We start from the raw sequence: 18,307 nt of genomic DNA, 5'->3' as shown, positions 1-18,307 counted from the left end.
GATTGGCTGCATGGACGTCAAGGTGACACTGACAGGCCTCTGAGAAAGTGTTTACCCAGCATTCCATGTGCCAGTGCATTAGATAAGTGCACCATCCCATCGAGGTGATGGACCCACTGGCTGTCGATTACATGACAGGATCCCGGAGTGCACCATGATTAAAGGCTAGTTAGAAACTTGGTAAGAAGCCTCGTGGCAGGTCGCTTTGAGAGGAGGTATGCATTTCAAACATGCATTTATTCACTGGCCTTTGATCACTGGTCACATAAAGTAAGACCAAAACATTGATAAACTTTAGAATAATGAAAGGAAAACATATAAAAGGGAAACTTTTGAACTATTCAACTGTAACTAATATCAGACATCACTACTGAATAAGATAACTAACCAAAACAGGGAGGAATCGGCAAGAAAGAGTACACTGGAAATTATCCCTGATTATTTTTAATGATTGGTTACTTGAAAACAAGATAAGAAGAACAACATAACGGTTGGGGCAGCCGTAGCTCAGTGGGTACACAAGGTCATCTACAATCGGAAGTTTGGTCATTTGATCCCTGGCTGCTCCAAGTATCCTTCAATAAGATACTGAATCCCGAGTTGCTCTCAGATGCATTCATCGGAGTGTGAATGTTAGATAGAATGAACTTGGATAATGTGTTACTGCAGTCAGGTGAGACTGAAAAAGTCACTTGGATGAGTGACGAAACGTTCTCCCACTGGAAACGCTGCGTCCAGATGAACAGAATCAACCTTTGGAGTGTTATTGCACTAAATTAAGTAACTATATTGCAGTTACAACTGTGCCGTGACTTGTTTTAAAAGGTTTCTTTAGGTATCTGCATGCTGGGACGATTCACTCAAGCTGCAATCAGCTGATTACATTTCATGTGGCAGAGGAAGAAAATGGTAGTGCGATCTACAGGAGATCTGGACATTACTTGCATTTTTATTGCATTATACTGCTAACACAATTATGGCTCTTTGCAAGACTCTGCAAACACATCATGCTAACATAAATGTTGCCAAGAACCCAGGAAGCTGAGTGCATGCTGACCTAAGACCAGCAGCCAGAGCATGAACTTTAACAGGTAACAAAGATGAGCAGTCAGACTTTTCTACCTGTTCACCTTTCTAAAGTAGAATCACTTTAAAGATCGCTTTGAAGTCCCTTTTCGACTTTGCTTTGCGTAGTCGGGTTTGTATTCATACGTAAACACTAAAAGGAAGCTCATATGTGTGTCCTCATTAAAATAAGGATTTGTGTTGGTATGTGGGAGTGTAGCCTCAGGTTTATATTGTTAACTGGTAAAAAAAAAGAAGTAATGACTAATGTGTAACAATATTTTTCTGCATAACAACCTCACACATTGTTGCTAAATGAAAAGTTTGTATGTACCATGTATGGCTATTTTATTGAATTCAGTCTCCATCAAACAACTGACTGCTAAAACCTGCAATTGAAACTTTATGATGCAAGTCAGAGTAGTTGTCTTTCTTTGCTACAGACTTCTTTAATCTGTCCACTCCACCAAGTTGACTGCTTTGTCCTCATTGAGATATTAAACAAATATTTTTGGATTTAAAAATACACCCCCCCAAAAACAAACAAACAAACAAACAAAAAACACTGGTCCAATAAGCACCAAAAGAAGGACAAGCCAATCAGAACCATGGGCGAGATTAACACCGTCATCAAACAGTTCAAGCTACACACCATAAAACAGACAGTGTTAGCTTGTTTTGGCAGGTTTTTACTTTTTTTTTAGAAACCCAGCAAACTCTGTACGTCAGCATTTTTAATACAACTTATAGAAACTGGGTAAAAGTTCTCAGTGAAATGAAAGAGCTGTTGTAGTTATAATCACAGTCACACAAATAAAACAATCACACACAACAAATATATCAAAGTCAGAGTAGATTCAGTAGACTTCAAACAAATTTTAGTACAACTTAAAGAGAACTTACATTTACCTAAAGGACTACCTGGCAAGGCTGATGTTAGTTTCAGGGGTCTCTAGAGACTAGCTGTAGAAAACCAGATACCCACCGAGTCAGAGTAGACAGTGTCAGACTCGAGATGGAAGTGAAATATAACGACTTGACATTTCTGTCTGATAACAGGCCAACAGCTCCCCATAAACCCATACTCATTTATCCTTATTAGGCACTGTTCTGTGCTCAGCTGTTATGACTACATGGCTTACAAATGAACATGTACTGTTGGGATGTTTGCTCCAATTCTGCTGCACTGTTTCTATAACACTACAGCAAGACAAATGCAGAGTAACGGGTCCCCTACAACTGCAGATTATGTGCTAATCCCTTTCCCCCGGTAAATTTTTACCTACAACCAGCAGCAAACGTCCTTTGAGAGAAATTGGTCTCATTAGCAGTGAATCCCCTCACAGCAAGATCTAGTTTCTTCCTCCCTCTTCACACTCTGGTTCCTTTGTGAAGAAACAGCATCACTGTATGAAATATCTGATAAGGGGGATACGGTAAAAAGGACTGAGGGCTGCTCTGTGCTGCTATTTTTTACTTGCATCATCAATATTCTGACAGTTTCCTGGTGTACAAAGCAGACGCATGATTGATGAGACCTGGCTTAGAGAGCAGCACGAGCTGCTAACCATCTTCAGTGGTGTAAAACAAATCATACTACAACTGGCACTGTGCACAAGTATAGTATTTCAGCCTCATTTATTTTACCGACAAATTATATACTCTGGACCGATTTCCGAAAAACTGACCTGTTGGGAACAAATTGGGATTTCCCAACCACTTCTGAGTTAAAGAAAACAAAAAAACCTCCCTTCAAACCTCGCTACTTTAGTCTGCTATATATACAGAGCCCCCAACCCTACATACACAGAGGATTAGTGAAAAGCTCTAATTTATTAAAAATAAACCCTGAATATGTATTCAACTCTATAAAGGGTGCAATTTACCTTTAGTGCAGTGGAACAACTGGCTGATGGTAATTCTACAATATTTAAGTGTATATGATAAACACACTTTGTCCTTTGCTTCAAATTCATGTTCTGACCTATTATCTTCCAAACAGCTCTTCATAATCAGGCCTGTAAACTCACCTATCCACAGCTCTCAGTGGCACACAGAAATTCACACACTAACACTTACACGCTTGGAAAAGACGGTGCTGCTTGATAAGCCAAGTCGAGTGGAGGCAGTCGTAGAGAGTGGGTTCAGTCAGTCAAAAGAGCTAGGTTCACACCACAACCCGAGAACACGCACCTCGTGTAATCAAGCAAATGCTTCTCTGAGGATGTGTGAAGACAACCAACTTGCTAATCAGATAGTTTATCATATAGCTACAAATCATCCACAAAGTCAGAACATGGACCCAACGAACATATGCACAGAATAAGAATGAATAATAAACACACACTTTCCCAGCAGAGCGTTGCTTAACGTTGCTGCTGGGAAAGTGTTAGTCCTGGAATCCATGTGGATGGGAGCATTTTCTCTCTAGCACACCACAGCACAAAAACTGCTCAAGGAAGATGACAAAAACTCAACATGATGACACTGCAGTCAAAACCCTTGAGATCCCAAGCTGAGTGAGCATCCATAAATGTGCTAGAACAAGCCCGAGCCATGTAGTCCCCACCCCACTGGCTACAAACCCTAAAGGAGCCCCTACTAGATGTCCTAGTGCCAGTGACCTCCACAGGTCCTGTGTTTATCAGACTAGATCTGATTTGACAGCTCAGCATAAAGAAGGTGATTTAAATGTTGCAGCTATGATTTATTTGCTTTAGTTAGCCTGGTTTGGCACACCAAAGGAAAGTCTCGAAAAATCCCTTTGGTTTTCTGCATAATCCATGCAAAATGTAATCTATATGATTTTGTTCCAACTTCTTTAAAACAGATTGTTTACTGTTGTGTGTAATTGTTTTAAACTTTACATCTAATTTTTTTATACTTGAAGCGTTTCATCAAATGGAAATATTTTCATTGTCTTTAAATTCAACCTGATAAATTTTGTACTGTTGAGGTGTTTGGCTTCTACACCAGTATCTGAAATGAAGCTCCTGGGGTCTAAACCCTGCTTGTTAGGATGTGTGTTATCAAACTGGTATTTTATTTATGACAACCACTGCCAAAAGGCAGACTTTAAAGGTTTCTGTAATCATTTCATTCACCCGCACAAAGACATGAAGCACACACAACCAGAACAGTAAATATTTGAGATACTAACTAGAAAGTCTCTTGGACATGACATTCACTCATTTATACTCTTTAAGAACCTCTTTTTGAAACAAAACATTCAGGCTGAGCCTAGGTATGTGCTCTCTACCGGTCTCTGTATATAAAAACCTACCTCTTTCCTGGCTGTTGACTTTCTTTCCCTCTCCCCATTTGTTAAACACCATCTCATTTCCTCACTACAGGCTAGCAGTGGTCGTGCAGCGGTGCTCACAAATTCATACTGGTTGCTCACACGAGTCTCTTTGTCTTAAGAGCATGCTGCATGAGAGTTAACATGTGCAACTTGAGAAAGAGCCTCACTAACTTTCTGTTGAAGCACCAGTGGAGTAAAATATCACTTATGTGTGATGATACCCCTTTAAATATCACATTGATATCTTCCATTCTCCAACAAGAACCTCCCTCTTTGTCTAAAGTAAAGAAGAAGCTAGGCTCAGAAAAGGACACGGCAGAAAGCATGTTTATACAAACTTACCAGATCTGACTCCTCACTGCCAGAGTGATACATTTCTGCCCAGTTGACTGCTATTGCTGTTCAGCCGGGCTGGGAGAAAATCTCCTCAGCTGCTGCCCATCTTCTCACGGAGTACAGGAACTCCTACCAGCCTGACTGCTTCACTCCTACAAATCCCCTTGTCTTGGCTCCAGAGCTTTGCTTCTGTAGCCTGAGCAGCAAAAGTTGGATCTGGAGGAGAAAGTTAGCTCCTCTCAGTCCTTCTTTGGCCTACTTTAGTCCCTGAGAGGCAGAGAAAAGACAAGCGTCGTTCCCACGCTGCGAGAGCACTCCTTTGGAGCACTGCGGCCGTCCTCCAGCCCCAAAAACAAGCCCCCGTGCCCCTCTCCCCTCCCACACACACACTCTCTGTCTCAAACGCACACACACACACACATACAGCTAGTTAGGAAGTAAGATCTCCGACTGAAAGGGCCGGCCTGAAAATTCCAGAAAGCACCAAAAGCAGCTGCAGAAGCTTTTTATGTCTGTGTGTGAGTGTGTGATCTGGGAAGTTTACATGTGTTCCACTTCGCCTTCAAGAGGTTACACTCGGTAGAGACAAAGGCTTAAAGGGCTTGAACTTTAGTCTAAACACATGTTGCTTAGAAAACGTCAGGAAGCGATTACGTTCGCGACATCGACAGAATGCTATATTTGCTTTCATCATCAGTGGGGAAAAAGTGGGAAATTTTCCGTTTGGTCTTTTAATGACACAAAAGTAAGGTAAAAAAAAAAAAACAACCCTTACATGTCTGACATTATAGCCATGTAAACTGGCATTTAAAACTGCAGCGGTTACTCTAAAGAAACTCAGATCCATCTCTTTATGATCAGAGCCAGTGACGAAGCTGTGATGTGTGCTTTTTCATCACATTGCTGTTATGTCAGATCGTACACAGGCTGAGATGTTCAGTAATCTAATAGTGGTAAAACATGACTCAACACGTGACGTAAAATCTTAGTCATAAGTTTGCAAAATAAACCTTTAACTAATCTTAATTTTCTGGTTACAAAAAGGGGAGCAACGACAGGGGAATGCAGCACAGTCAGTGGAAAAATACAAACTGAAAAGCACAGATGAGAAGTGAGTAAGCAGTTGTGCCATTTAATGTCCAACCTGGATGATTATACAAGCTCTGAGCTTCATATGACATTCTGGTAAACGCAGATTTGTATTTTTTTTCCCCTTTTTGATGGAGAGAAAATGTTGTTTTGGGCAGCCCAGCCTAAATCCTAGATTATATTGTGAATATTTGGTTTGATCAGGGTTAACCCCTTTCTGAGGATTATCATTCAGGGTGTTTGCTCGGCATGTGACACACCGTGGTATAGTCATCCTCATGTCACTGCAACAGTGGTTTTAAGCTCTATTTCTTTTATTTGGAGCTGAACTCCACTGTTGTGTAATATAAAATCATTTAAAAAATGCGTCTTGACTCTTTCAATTGTGTCATTCTTCATGAATCAGTATGTGTATCATGGGAGGGTTACTAAGCATGATTGGTTTTTATACTATTTTTGTATTGACTATGTCGCCTTACTAAACAGATGTTTGTACATTTTTCTGGCCCCTTGACAAAGAAAAAAGATTTTTGTCCCTTAGGTAATAAAAGTATGTTACAAAGTACATTTTCTAATAGTCTTGACCAGTGTTTTCCAAAGATTTTCCAAAATTAGAGTAACATAATTCAAAAAATAATTAATTGTTACAGTCTACTGGAAAAATAGTTGCAAATTTAAATGTTTGTGATATGAGGGGGATTACATTAAAATGTATCCTTCAGGGAAAAGGTTATATGTAAAATAAAACATTTATTCTATGGGTTTTTTTTCCTGACTGTGTGGAAATGTGCACTCTCTGTTAGTCCAGTCCAGTCACCTTGTTTTTAAGCTCCTAGTCCTTCATTAAATGTGAACAACATGTCCTCATCAAGGGCAGGATGGCATCTCTATGTACAGACAGGCTTCATTCAATTGGCAGCATGAGCTCAAATTTTGATGGTCGGTTTTGATATTTTCTTTGATCTCTGATACTTTTTTGCCTTCAAAGTAGCACCGGTTCTTTTTGCTTCACTTGTGTACAATCTGTAAGATCTTTAAAGCCTTTGGCCCACATTTTACACAGTTGCAGGACTTCCTGTTCTTCCCCAATGTTTCTGTGTGGCTGTATGTTTGGAGTTACTGTCATGCATGATGAATTAGAAGCAGAGCAGAAGCCTTCCTGGTGGTACAGTATGACAGACACAAATCTAGAGTATCTCAAACCTTTGCACATTAATATTTTCAGATCTAACCTAAACCCTGTTGATGGCAACATGAGGTCAAGGTGAGAAGGTGAAAGGCAGACTAATTAAGCTAAATGCTAGAGGCAAAAACCTTAACATGCTGAGCGTGATGACATTTGATCAGAAAGTGTGATACCGTGTCTCTGAACGTGTACCAAAAGTGACTTCTGCATGTAAAATCCGCTACATACTGCCAAAAATTCACAATAATCAGGGTATATTCTGCAAACTCTAAATAAAAAGAGATTTTTAAGATCCTACTAAATTAAAGTAATGCATAAAAATGACAACATGTTTATCTAGCGATGAGGCTCCAGCCAACCCTGCCAAGATTTTATGCTTAGGCCAGAGAAGTTTATTTAAATGTGTAATCGTGTAATCGATGTCAAATTAATAAAGTTACAGTTCAGATTAGTTGTTTTATTTTGCTATAAAGTAAATATAGCACAACATAATAGCATTCTTCACTGCCAGCAGGCATCACTATGATTATCAGCTCGGGATTTGACAGATCAATGTCTTCTGCTTCTGCCACAGAAATGAGTGCCGGCATTGCCTTTGGCTTATTGATCAGTATACATGCACACAATGACGTCAGCAGGCCCTCACACTGACAAGTACATAAAGGCCAAAAAGGACAGCTTACAAAACCAGCATACAGTAATTGGACCATGGGAGAGGAATCAATATAACATCCCAATTTCATTCACTTTTGAAAAAAAAAAAAAAGACAATACCAACAGCTGTTTCCTTCCATAGTTAAAAAAAGAGTCACCTTGTGGAGGCTGACCTGATTTGATGAAGCTGCGATCTTTTGCGTATATTAATATTCAAAACCATCTGTTTTATTTGACCTTGTGCTGCTCTTTTGCAGAGGTGCTTATTTAAAATTGAGTCTGAATGAAGAACATTTAATTTGAACATGTTTCCTTTAACATTGAGCAGCTCATGGGAATTTCCTTCCAATGTGCCCAGCTGGATATTTAGACCAGCGGTCCAGAAACCCCCGGGCCTCGGACCGGTACCGGTCCGTGAGTCGTTTGGTACCGGGCTGCGAGAGTTGAGGCTCAGGTGTGAAATGTATGGTTTTCAGGGTTTTTATCGGTTTTCAGCGTTATTTTGTTATTGTTTTTATCGTTAACTCTGTTTTCCTGGGTCTTTTCACGTGTGTTATAAATAAATCTTTTTTTCGGTACTGGTACTAGTTTTATTTTGTTGTATTTATCCGCGACACCTTAAAGGCCGGTCCGTGAAAATAATGTTGGGCATAAACCGGTCCGTGGCGCAAAAAAGGTTGGAGACCGCTGATTTAGACTGACACTGTTGCAGAAGTGTACAAACAAAAAGGGGTTTCAATGGGGGTTATGTGTCTAATTATTTAATTTGGCGAGGTGCATTTGCTTTCAAGCTTGAGATTAAAGCCTTTTTAAAAAATAAAAAAGGCGATGCTTCATAAAAGCCTAATTAAGAAAAATTGTGCACTTCACTTACTGCAAAATATATAAGACTTCAGTTTGGCGCTTCCATTTCAGCACACAAAGATGGAAATAGTTGCCAGGACTCTTTAGCACATGAAGGTGATGGAGATCGAACCATCGACCTTTTGATTAATGGACAACAAGCTCTACTACCTGAAACCAAGACATTAAAAGCGTTCCAAGCTTTAAATATGGTAGAAGGCCAAATATACTATATATCCAGATTGGTAATGAAGAGGAGAAACCATTTTATATACTGGGACACCATTTGTTTACCAGTGGAGGCTTAGTGCCTCTTCTTCAAGTTTTTAAAAATGGCGATTGCCATTATCAAAAATGTTATTTTGAGTATTCATCATGTTGGTGAGAGTGCTATATAATATCACTCCAAAATCTCCACACCTGTCAACCTGTAATACTCCTCAAACCCTAAAGTAACCCTGCTTCTTTAGCTTGTCCCTCATCTATCATACCTACAGTATCATCTGGGTGCTAACAGACTTTGTGATTTAAGAACTACATTGAAGATGATGGGATGTAACCACTTAAAAAAAATTCTAGGAAGCTATTAGAAAATTTACTGAAGCTTAGTGATTATGCATAATTCATTACCAAGCGTGGTCTTTACATCTCACTATTTTTAGATCAGCCTCCCTCTGCTCCAAGCATCTTCAGAGGAAGAGTAGAAACGAAGATTCAGTTTTGCAATTCAAGCAAGTCAGATGAGAGCAGTTCGATGTATCGGGTTAAGCAAACGGATCACACCTGTGTACACTCAGTAACAGGATAGTCTCTTGAGGCACCGGACCACCAAACCAGGAGTGGACAGTTTTCATGCTAGTGTGACTTCACACTCGCTACCACTCTCAAAGTAAATAGCCCAAAAGACAACCTCTCAGCACTGCCGCACGCACTTGCAAGTGATGAAGCACTCAGGTTCATGAGTTAATCCGCCTTATATCAATACAACATCATAACACTGAAGACATCATAAACAAGAGACAAAGCAATAGCAGACACTGATGATAATTGATTGATTATGACCGAGGCGTATCGCCAGAGATGGAGACAATCACTAACAACATGAACAGTGTTTTGTTTTCTGTCAAAAGTGCAATCATAACAAGGCATACAAATGATGTTTAGCAAACTTTAATAGACCACTAATGGGCTAAAATACACTACAATTAGATCACTGAGGAAATGTCAGACAGGCCCCTCCTAAGGGCGACTGCCCTGCCAAGAATGCTATTATATAAATGAAACTCTCCAAGAGGCTTTCAAGAACTGCTAAATGAATCCTTTTGTCGATAAAAAAATCCCCGTACAAAAAATCTACCATTTAATTTAATTTGATTTTCTTACCCTACTTTCACAAGAACATATTTACTGTACTCAGATGATCCTGCAAAGTCTTGAGACAATCAGCAGTTATTGCATAAATTCACATGTAGTCAAATGCTTGAATTTTAAAGGTTTTGGATCCAAATTCAGTACTCATGTTTGTTTTTTTAGCTGATTTGTTAGACAGAAATAAAATCAATGTGTTTATAACTTTTTTGTCCCAAGTTAGATGAAAAGCTTGATATCAGTCCTGTGTCTGTATAAAAAATATAAAGCTGGAGCCAGAATCGGGTCAACTTAGGCCTCGACTTGACTACTGTAATAGTTTTTATTCAGGTTCAGCTGCTTAGCCAACCGCAGCTGGTCCTAAATGCTGCGGCACGCTTCATAACTGGCATATGCAAGCAAGACTACATATCACCTATATTAGCATCCCCGCACTGACTGCCAATCAGTTCCTGAATTGAGTTTATTTAATGCCTTGAATGCATTCCAGAGGTTGGCACAATTTTACACCTCTGATCATTTAAGTTTGCGCATTCCCGCCTAGATCACTGAGGTCTGCTGAGCAAATGATCTTTAAATCTAGTTTAAAGCACAGAAGATATCTGTGCTGCTCCAAAACTCTGGAACAACCTATTTCTTCATCAGGAACTCGGCAACATTAGACACTTTAAGCTGCTTGAAAACTGCAATAAGAATGAGATGTGAATACTTTGACTTTCTCTGATTCTTCTCGTAAACCGTCATTTTGTCCCATTTTTTTAATGTTATTTGATTATATTAGATGTGCAGCTCTTTGTCCAAAGCTGTTGTTCTTAAATGTGCTATAGAAATAAACTTGACTTGTCTGCAAACACTCGTCACAATAGTAGCCTAGGGCTAGTAAAACTTGTGCTTCTGGACTCATAACTCAGACGCCCTCTACAGGAAAGGGCAGAGCAGGCTGTACCTGCTGCGGAGACTCAGGTCGTTTGGAGTGGAGGGCCCACTCCTGAAGAAATTCTATGACTCTGTTGTGGCTTCTGCTATCTTTTATGGCGTGGTCTGCTGGGGCGGCAGCATCTCTGCTGGGGACAGGAAGAGACTGAACAGGGTGATCCGAAGGGCCAGCTCTGTTCTAGGATGCCCTCTGGACCCAGTGGAGGTGGTGAGTGACAGGAGAACGGCGGCTAAGCTGTCATCCCTGATGGACAACATCTCCCACCCCATGCAGCAGACTGTGACAGCACTGAGCAGCTCCTTCAGTGGGAGACTGCGGCACCCACGGTGTGGGACGGAGAGATTTCGCAGGTCTTTCCTCCCCACTGCTGTCAGACTCCATAATAAAGACTTTAACTGATCAAGCACACACATCCACACATATGCAATAATAGTAAGTGCAATAATCCTTTCTGTCATCGTTGTATTTTTACTCAGTTGTATATAGTATTTGTATTTGTATTTGTATTCTATTTTTATCTTATTGTATATTTATTTTATTTTATTCTACTGTATATAGTATTTTATTTTATTCTATTCTGTACAGTTGTGTACTGTATTTATTCTTATTGTATTCTAATTTTTGCCTCATAACTTTTGCACTGTCCACTTCCTGCTGTGACAAAACAAATTTCCCACGTGTGGGACTAATAAAGGTTATCTTATCTTTATCTTATCTTATCATTGCAGACAACTTCTGTTTCTTCTTTGTGTCACACTTTTCACAGTTTATCTAGTTTGCAAGTGTTTGCAGACAAGTTGGTGTCTTTCAAGCAAACTACAGGCAACCTGGGTCTTAGTTTAAACACATAATCTTAAAAAGAGGAAGCAACTACTTGCTGTCTACCCCCAGTACTCCTAAAATTCATTAAGACATATCTTTTTTTGGGTTAATTTCTTTAATTTAATACATGCAAGTGGTAACCTACAAATACCTACAAATGAATCCTTATCAAGAAATTACAGTATTGTCAGTTTGGTTTCTGTAAACAAGCTATGACATCTTAATAACTGAACAGCAAAAATGCTTTTTTGTTATCTTTGGGCGTAAAGTGGCATAGATAATTTCTGCTTGCTATAGCTTTACATTTATAAATAACATGGATGAAGACATTTACAAATCTATTGTAATAAAGCACAGATTTGAAAGTTTTGGCTTATTTTTATTAAACTGAAAGACGGGTTTTTGAGAAAATATAAAGTACTGATACTTTTAATAACAAAATAACAAAACAAAAGTTACTGTTTACACCAGATAAAAATGAGTATAAAGGATTAAGGTGGAATAGCATCCCGATGCAAAATTTCCAGATGAAGCTGGAGAATCCATCCCCTGACTGTGATTCTAATCTAATAAAACCCACAGGGCCTGCAGCCAACATCTGACTGATGTTACCTAGCTACAGTACATGCAGGGCCACTTGAGCCCAGGGACCATCTCTAATTACAGATGGTGAGAGAACGAAGAGGAGGGGGAATGAGAGAGAGATACACGGAGAAAAATAATGGAGAAAGAAAAAGAGACGGATGAGAAAGAGAGACAGAAGCCACAGCTGTTCTGCTTCCTGTTGCCTCTCGGAGCATCTCGACAGTTCGACTGCTGCTTCCCCCACATCACCAAAGGGCATCCCGCTAGCATGTGTACCAAACCTAAGAATAGCATTGAACCTGCGCCCACACCACTTACATTTCTCATCTGTTCTTAAAATAAAATAATCATAAAACAGAACAGGAAATTTCCAAAGAAAGAAAGCAAAGAAATCGCAAAGCCTTTACTGAAAAGTTGACTCCATCTTACCCGTCCCAAGATGTGCTTAGTCCGTGGAGACAAAGGAAGCTTGTCAAGCACGCCAAAGGGAATGAAGATCATGAGCTCAGAGTTTGTGAACAGCTAAGGGAAGCAAACACTTGATGAAGTCCGAAGCGCTGGCATTTATTACTGTACTCAACAACAATGTACAACTTCTGGCGGCTGTAGTGCAGTGTGTGGTGCTAAACTGACTCACTTCACGCTCGCTGAACACATCAACGCATCGGCTGTTCCACATGGACTCATAGGAAAAACTCTTCAGTCATCAAATCGGTACTGCTCTGACCAATAAAGTCACATGTAGGTCAGGAACACACAAGAAGAGGATGATGCACTCACACTGTGTGTGCAAACACATTTTCATAAGTATCAAATGCAGTAGTTGTATGATCCACTGATGGCACAAGATGGACAAAGACAGAGAAACACTTTCATCACTCCAAACGGTTCTGGCACAGAGCCTGGGCCCACTCATTTTTAATCAGTGGACAGCTGGTAATTCAGTTCACATACAAGCTCACTTAAGACACTGACTTATGTTGATTTCTTGACTTACATTAAACTTTTGGCCATAGAGAGATAATTGAAACAGTCCTGACATGGAGCTGTCGTTAAATATATATTTACTAGATAAATATTTCTGTGCCATGTGTTTAATAAGACAGCTTTGTTTTGTAGTCCAGTTTTTGTCTACCAGCTCCTGAGAGAAAGACTCCACTGAGCACATCAGCTAGTCACTAAGAGGAATGTGTGCGATTAGACGTTTAAACATTTCTGCCCTTGCTATTTGGCACCAAAAACGCTAACAGCAACAGCTTCTTTTATACATCTACAATGACAATTACCAGTTCAAAAGATGTTACAGTGCCACCTGCCACTAATCGGCGCTGCAGCGCCATGTGGGCTCTGACTGAATAAACTGGAATAACCAAACAAATGAAGCCAGGTGTAACCACATTCTGCACCGTGGTGTGGAAATTAGCCTGGAAGAAACCAGGACTACTGCTGCCAGCACTGCTAAGATTAGCTAAGTTCTGCAAACTATTCTTTGCAATGTTACACCTGTTGTCATGTGCCGCACATTTCAGCAACATTTGAAACATGATTTGATTAATAAGGGATGTGATTAATGATTTCATACAAAATACACACAAAATAGTTTGAATGTTAAGTGTTTTCTATCCTTTAGACTAGTTGACCTTTTTACAACTAGTATATTTCATACAATGAGTATATTAGTTGGCTGGAAAATATCTAATCACTAACACTGCCTGCCATTAGTTGTTTGTTCCTTTTCCCCCCCCTGAGAAGAACAACTGGGAATAATCTCACACTATGAAAGCAGTGAGAGTGAATTAAAAAAGAAAAAGAGCACAAAGGCACTAAAAAGCTCCACAGAGCTGGGGAGAAGTGTTGAGTGGTTGTGATTATAAAAACTGTATTTGGGTTAGTTACTGGTCCATTTTCAGACCCATGTCTCTGAACACACCGCGATGAGTTTAGTTTCCTGTCACAGCACATGTATACAACGTAGTCTCATCCACTTTTGTGCAGACCTGCGTCTTGCTGTAAGGCAATTGTCCCTTGTGCCATTCAATCTTTCTCTATGTAGAGTGCATCCTTATTCTGGAGGGATGACAATCCACCTTCCACATAAAAACACCCACAGGGGTTATTGCTTATGTCCACTTGATCCCCTGACTCACTTTGTAATGATTGCTTCTCTCAGTAAGGAGATTTAAATCTGCTTTGGCCGTTCAACCAATCCAGGATTTAGAGCAGAAGAAATGACTGACATGAAACATGGTTAGAAACTGTGAAGATCTGGTCGCTTGAAGTCAATGTGGGAAGAGGAAGGCTCCAGCCTACAGGAGTCATTATCCTACTTCCTCTATGTTTTGCTTCTTGCTATCCAAAATACTAAAATAAAATCTGTACTGGTCTATTTTATAATATTATGTTAATTTATCATATAGCATTGCAAATTTACCTACCTTTGTGGTAGATTGTGGACTAAACTAAAATCTAAACATTTAGAAATATATTATGTGTGTGCAGAATTTTTATTTTTGTTGTTGTTTGTTAATAAAAAAGTTTTATTCTACTACATTACTGATGTTTTACAGCACACGTGATCTGGGGCAAAGGTTTTACGAGTGATTTCCCACTCGTGCGCGTTTAAGTGCATGACCTTTGCAATATTTATTTGTGCTGCCTTGTCTCATCATTTCTCACCTAACAGAAAAATTCCAATAAATGTAAATATGTAAATATGTAATGTAAATTAAAAAAAATGCTCTTAGCATTTTCATCTAGATTAGTCAAAGATTTACAAAGACATTCACTTTTTAGTCATTTTACAATGATATAAAAATAATCATATAATCTAACAGCACAATACAACTTCCTTTACTGCTTCTAAAAATTCATGAACTAAACAAAACAAAACAATCAAAATCTGCCACAAGCAGGCAAGGAATTATGAGGACTCACAAGACAAAAGCTTTAGCGACACTGCCATATATATAAAATAACACAGGGTAAATGGTCCTGCACTATAAAAGAAAGAGTCTGCCACAAAGCATTTAGCTGTTTGACTCTTTCACTGGACCAGCTGGAGTTCTCTTCACATGTGAAGAGAAAGATGACCCTGCAGCTTGCCTTTCACCTGCAGCATCAGTGGCTTTATACAAGACACAGTCCCACAACAACCCATGATTAAAAACTAAGCTTCACTTAATGTATATTGCATGGAATTCCAGCAGTATAGGCCCATGATAACAGACCTCACAGACAGGATATACAGTACGGCAGACTGTCGACGTCATCACAAACAAACCTGGAAGCAGCAAGCACTACAAACAGAAAAAACACTAGCAATAAAAAAAAGCTTTGAGAAAAACAATCCAGTGCTACAACTAATAGTACAAGCTCTGAAGAGAGAAGTAAGCTGCTGATTACACAGAAACAAGAACAGGTTCAAGAACAGGTTGTATGTAATTTTCTTTTTTTTCCTTTTTACCTTTGGCTTCTTAGACATGCTCGTTCTCCCACAATGCCCGGGACACCTGTGTCGCCTCTCCGCTCCACAGCGACTGTAATGAATTATGCAAATCCCCTGGTTTTTGTTCAGAGTACCATGACCCAGGGGTGCAAGCAGCTGACGCCTGGCATAAAAAAAAAAGCCAACCTCTCTGCTTCAGTCAAAAGGGATAACACTGACTGCTGTGCTTCCTGGGGAGTTGCTCTTAAATGCAACCGGTGTCACTGCTGAGGTGATATCTAGGAGAGGAAATGAGATGAGCATACTTGAGAGCTCTTCCAACAGCAAGTGTTATCCCTCATGTGTAGTGAAGCTAGCTGGAGTCTCTCTAAGGCAGATCAAACCCACACAGTGACCCGGGCATGAGTGGACGGACACACATGGTGGAGCGTTTAACCTCTGCGGTGTCATGGTTAGCTCTGAAGTGTTTTTCTTTCCCAGACCGGGCATTAAGCTTTAATTTGATAGCATGACATCTGTTGCATGGTCCACTAAACTTTGCTATAAAAGGCAGACTAAAAACACACCCACTGCACACAAAGCATACCTTAAAACCCCAGAAACACTGTATCAGCTGTTAGAGGTGACAGGAGTCTGTGATGCTGTGCGTCTCGGCTGCAGAGGCAGAGCTTACCGCTGTAGTAAAAACATGTGACCTCCCGCAGCTGTACATTCGTTGCCAGACAGACAGTCAGGCAGTAACAGCACCATCTGGAGTCCTAATCCGCCTGACACTGCCCACCCCTGTGATTATGAATGTGGCCCTCAAAGTCATTAGGCTTATTGCATAGACAAGGAGATACTTGGGATGAGTGCACTGCAGAGGTGCTGCAACTGCATCAGGCAGGTCAAGAGTTTTTGAATAAAATTAATACCAAATTGATGTATGTGTAAGCAGTTTTGCTATATTGTCAGTTGAATTATGGGTGTGGAGAGGGAAAAAAGGCAAAGCCAGCTTTTAGTTCATGTGGCAAAGTTGTTGTCCTTCTGGCTGCAGGGCCATCGTTCTGTCTGTTGATCCAGCACTTGGGCAACAGCTGGTGGCTAGATTTAGGCTGTAAATCATTTTTAACCACTTTATGTTTACTCATATTACAATTTCCACTATAATGAAAAACAACCAACAGCCCTGACTAGGATCACAGTAATATACTCCTGTTCCTGTGACAACTTAGCTAATAACACAAAGGAAGCAGACCTTATACTTTGGTGTGTTTGCAATAGTCTTAATTAATGTTGTAACTTTAAACATTTTTCCTTCTACACAGAAAATGTCTTATCTTCAATTTCTTTCTTTTTTTTTGCCTGTCCTGTTTTGCTCTTTTGCCATCAGAAAGATGCCCAACGGATTTACTTTACCAAATGGACCATCCCAGCCTTGCCATATTAGTCTATTTGATTCACCTTTTATTGTTTATTTTATTTGAACCTGCTAAATACGGGACAGACTTGACTGGGGAAAAGAAAGAGGAGAAAGAAAGAGGGAAAGAAAAACAGCGGGGAAGAGGGACGAGGATAAAGGGCAAAAAACAAAAACCAACAAAATAGGCAGACAAAAAATACACATATCAATCACCTGGATCACCTGTTGAGAAAGAAAAAAGAGAAAACAAGCAGAAGAAAAAAAAAGAGCAACATAATAAACAACATCACGATGATATATGGGAATATAACAGTAAATACTAAATATTAAACATTATTGTGCAGCACGTAAGATCGACAGTGCACAGTGTGCTTTCAGGTAGGAGCCAAAAAGGGTGTAGTTTGTGTGTGTGAGCACCCGTGTGTACACCTGTGAGCGTGAGCATGCTTGTATTTAAAAGGTTCCTTCATGTAATGATCTGCTAGAGGGTGTGGGGGGCCACAGCCCCGTCCTCCAGGGCATGAAGCAGGTATGGAGGAGATCAAAACTTCAGACATCCAGAGGCCCCCAGAACACAAGAGACCAAGGAAGACCAACAGAGGGGCAGCCGCGCCACTGTCCCAGAAAGAGCTTATCTTCAATTTCTTGTCATGAGCTCAGATTGCTGATATTTTTTCTGATGTCGGCATTGGATAAAAATGTAACCTGACATGAAAACAAATGGATGAAACTCCATTTAATATTTTTATGATTGTCTGGTTTTGACGTCATCTTTTGTACCACTGTCAGATTAAACTATGCACTTAAATGCAGGAACTCTTAAATTCTTGTAGCCGACTTCCATGAAATGTGGTGAAATAATTAATTGTCAAAAGATAAAGCACTTTTCATTTGCAAGAGTTTTTCTTTGCTAACTACAAGCCCAATACAGAAATCACACATTCTTTCTTTTGTCTACACACACACACAAACCCATAGTTAGCTCAACTGAGGTAGGACACAATTAATGTTTATAGCCTGTCAAACTTCCACCAACATGAGCCTCTTATTACAGATATGGATGGTGGGAAGCTCTGCAGAACAAAAATAGTTCCTACTGGCCATGTTTCTTGTTGTTGTTTTTAAACTAACTGTGTCTTGATTTCTTGAAAGACACTGCAATTCAATTATATGTAAGAGAGGTAACCAATTTAAGAGCAGATATTTTCAAAACTGGACGATTTATACCAAAATTATGTAGATAGAAACAGCTAACAGCACTACTGCCAAGT

The 18,307-nt window shown here is 39.8% G+C and overlaps 1 protein-coding gene across 7 annotated transcripts in view; it reads right to left on the bottom strand.

The window, feature by feature from the left end:
- LOC308385482 (voltage-dependent L-type calcium channel subunit beta-1-like) overlaps positions 1–18,307 on the bottom strand; it is a 70,607-nt gene that overhangs the window by 31,757 nt on the left and 20,543 nt on the right. The window contains exon 1 of one of the 7 annotated variants that reach the window (XM_080864428.1): positions 15,653–15,815. The exons of 4 other annotated variants lie outside the window; for them this stretch is intronic. In XM_080864428.1, coding sequence (XP_080720554.1) covers positions 15,653–15,670 — 18 coding nt within the window. In that variant the 5' untranslated portion in view covers positions 15,671–15,815. Of the gene's footprint in view, positions 1–4,348; positions 4,419–4,711; positions 5,032–15,652; positions 15,816–18,307 lie in introns of those variants that run through there. 2 more of the 7 variants (XM_080864427.1, XM_080864425.1) reach the window with 2 other exon arrangements.

This window comes from Rhamphochromis sp. 'chilingali' (assembly GCF_963969265.1).
Source record: "Rhamphochromis sp. 'chilingali' genome assembly, chromosome: 18".
In the NCBI taxonomy this organism is placed as follows: domain Eukaryota; kingdom Metazoa; phylum Chordata; class Actinopteri; order Cichliformes; family Cichlidae; genus Rhamphochromis; species Rhamphochromis sp. 'chilingali'.
The sequence above is the reverse complement of the archived record's forward strand: the minus strand, read 5'-3'. Positions and strand labels throughout refer to the sequence as shown.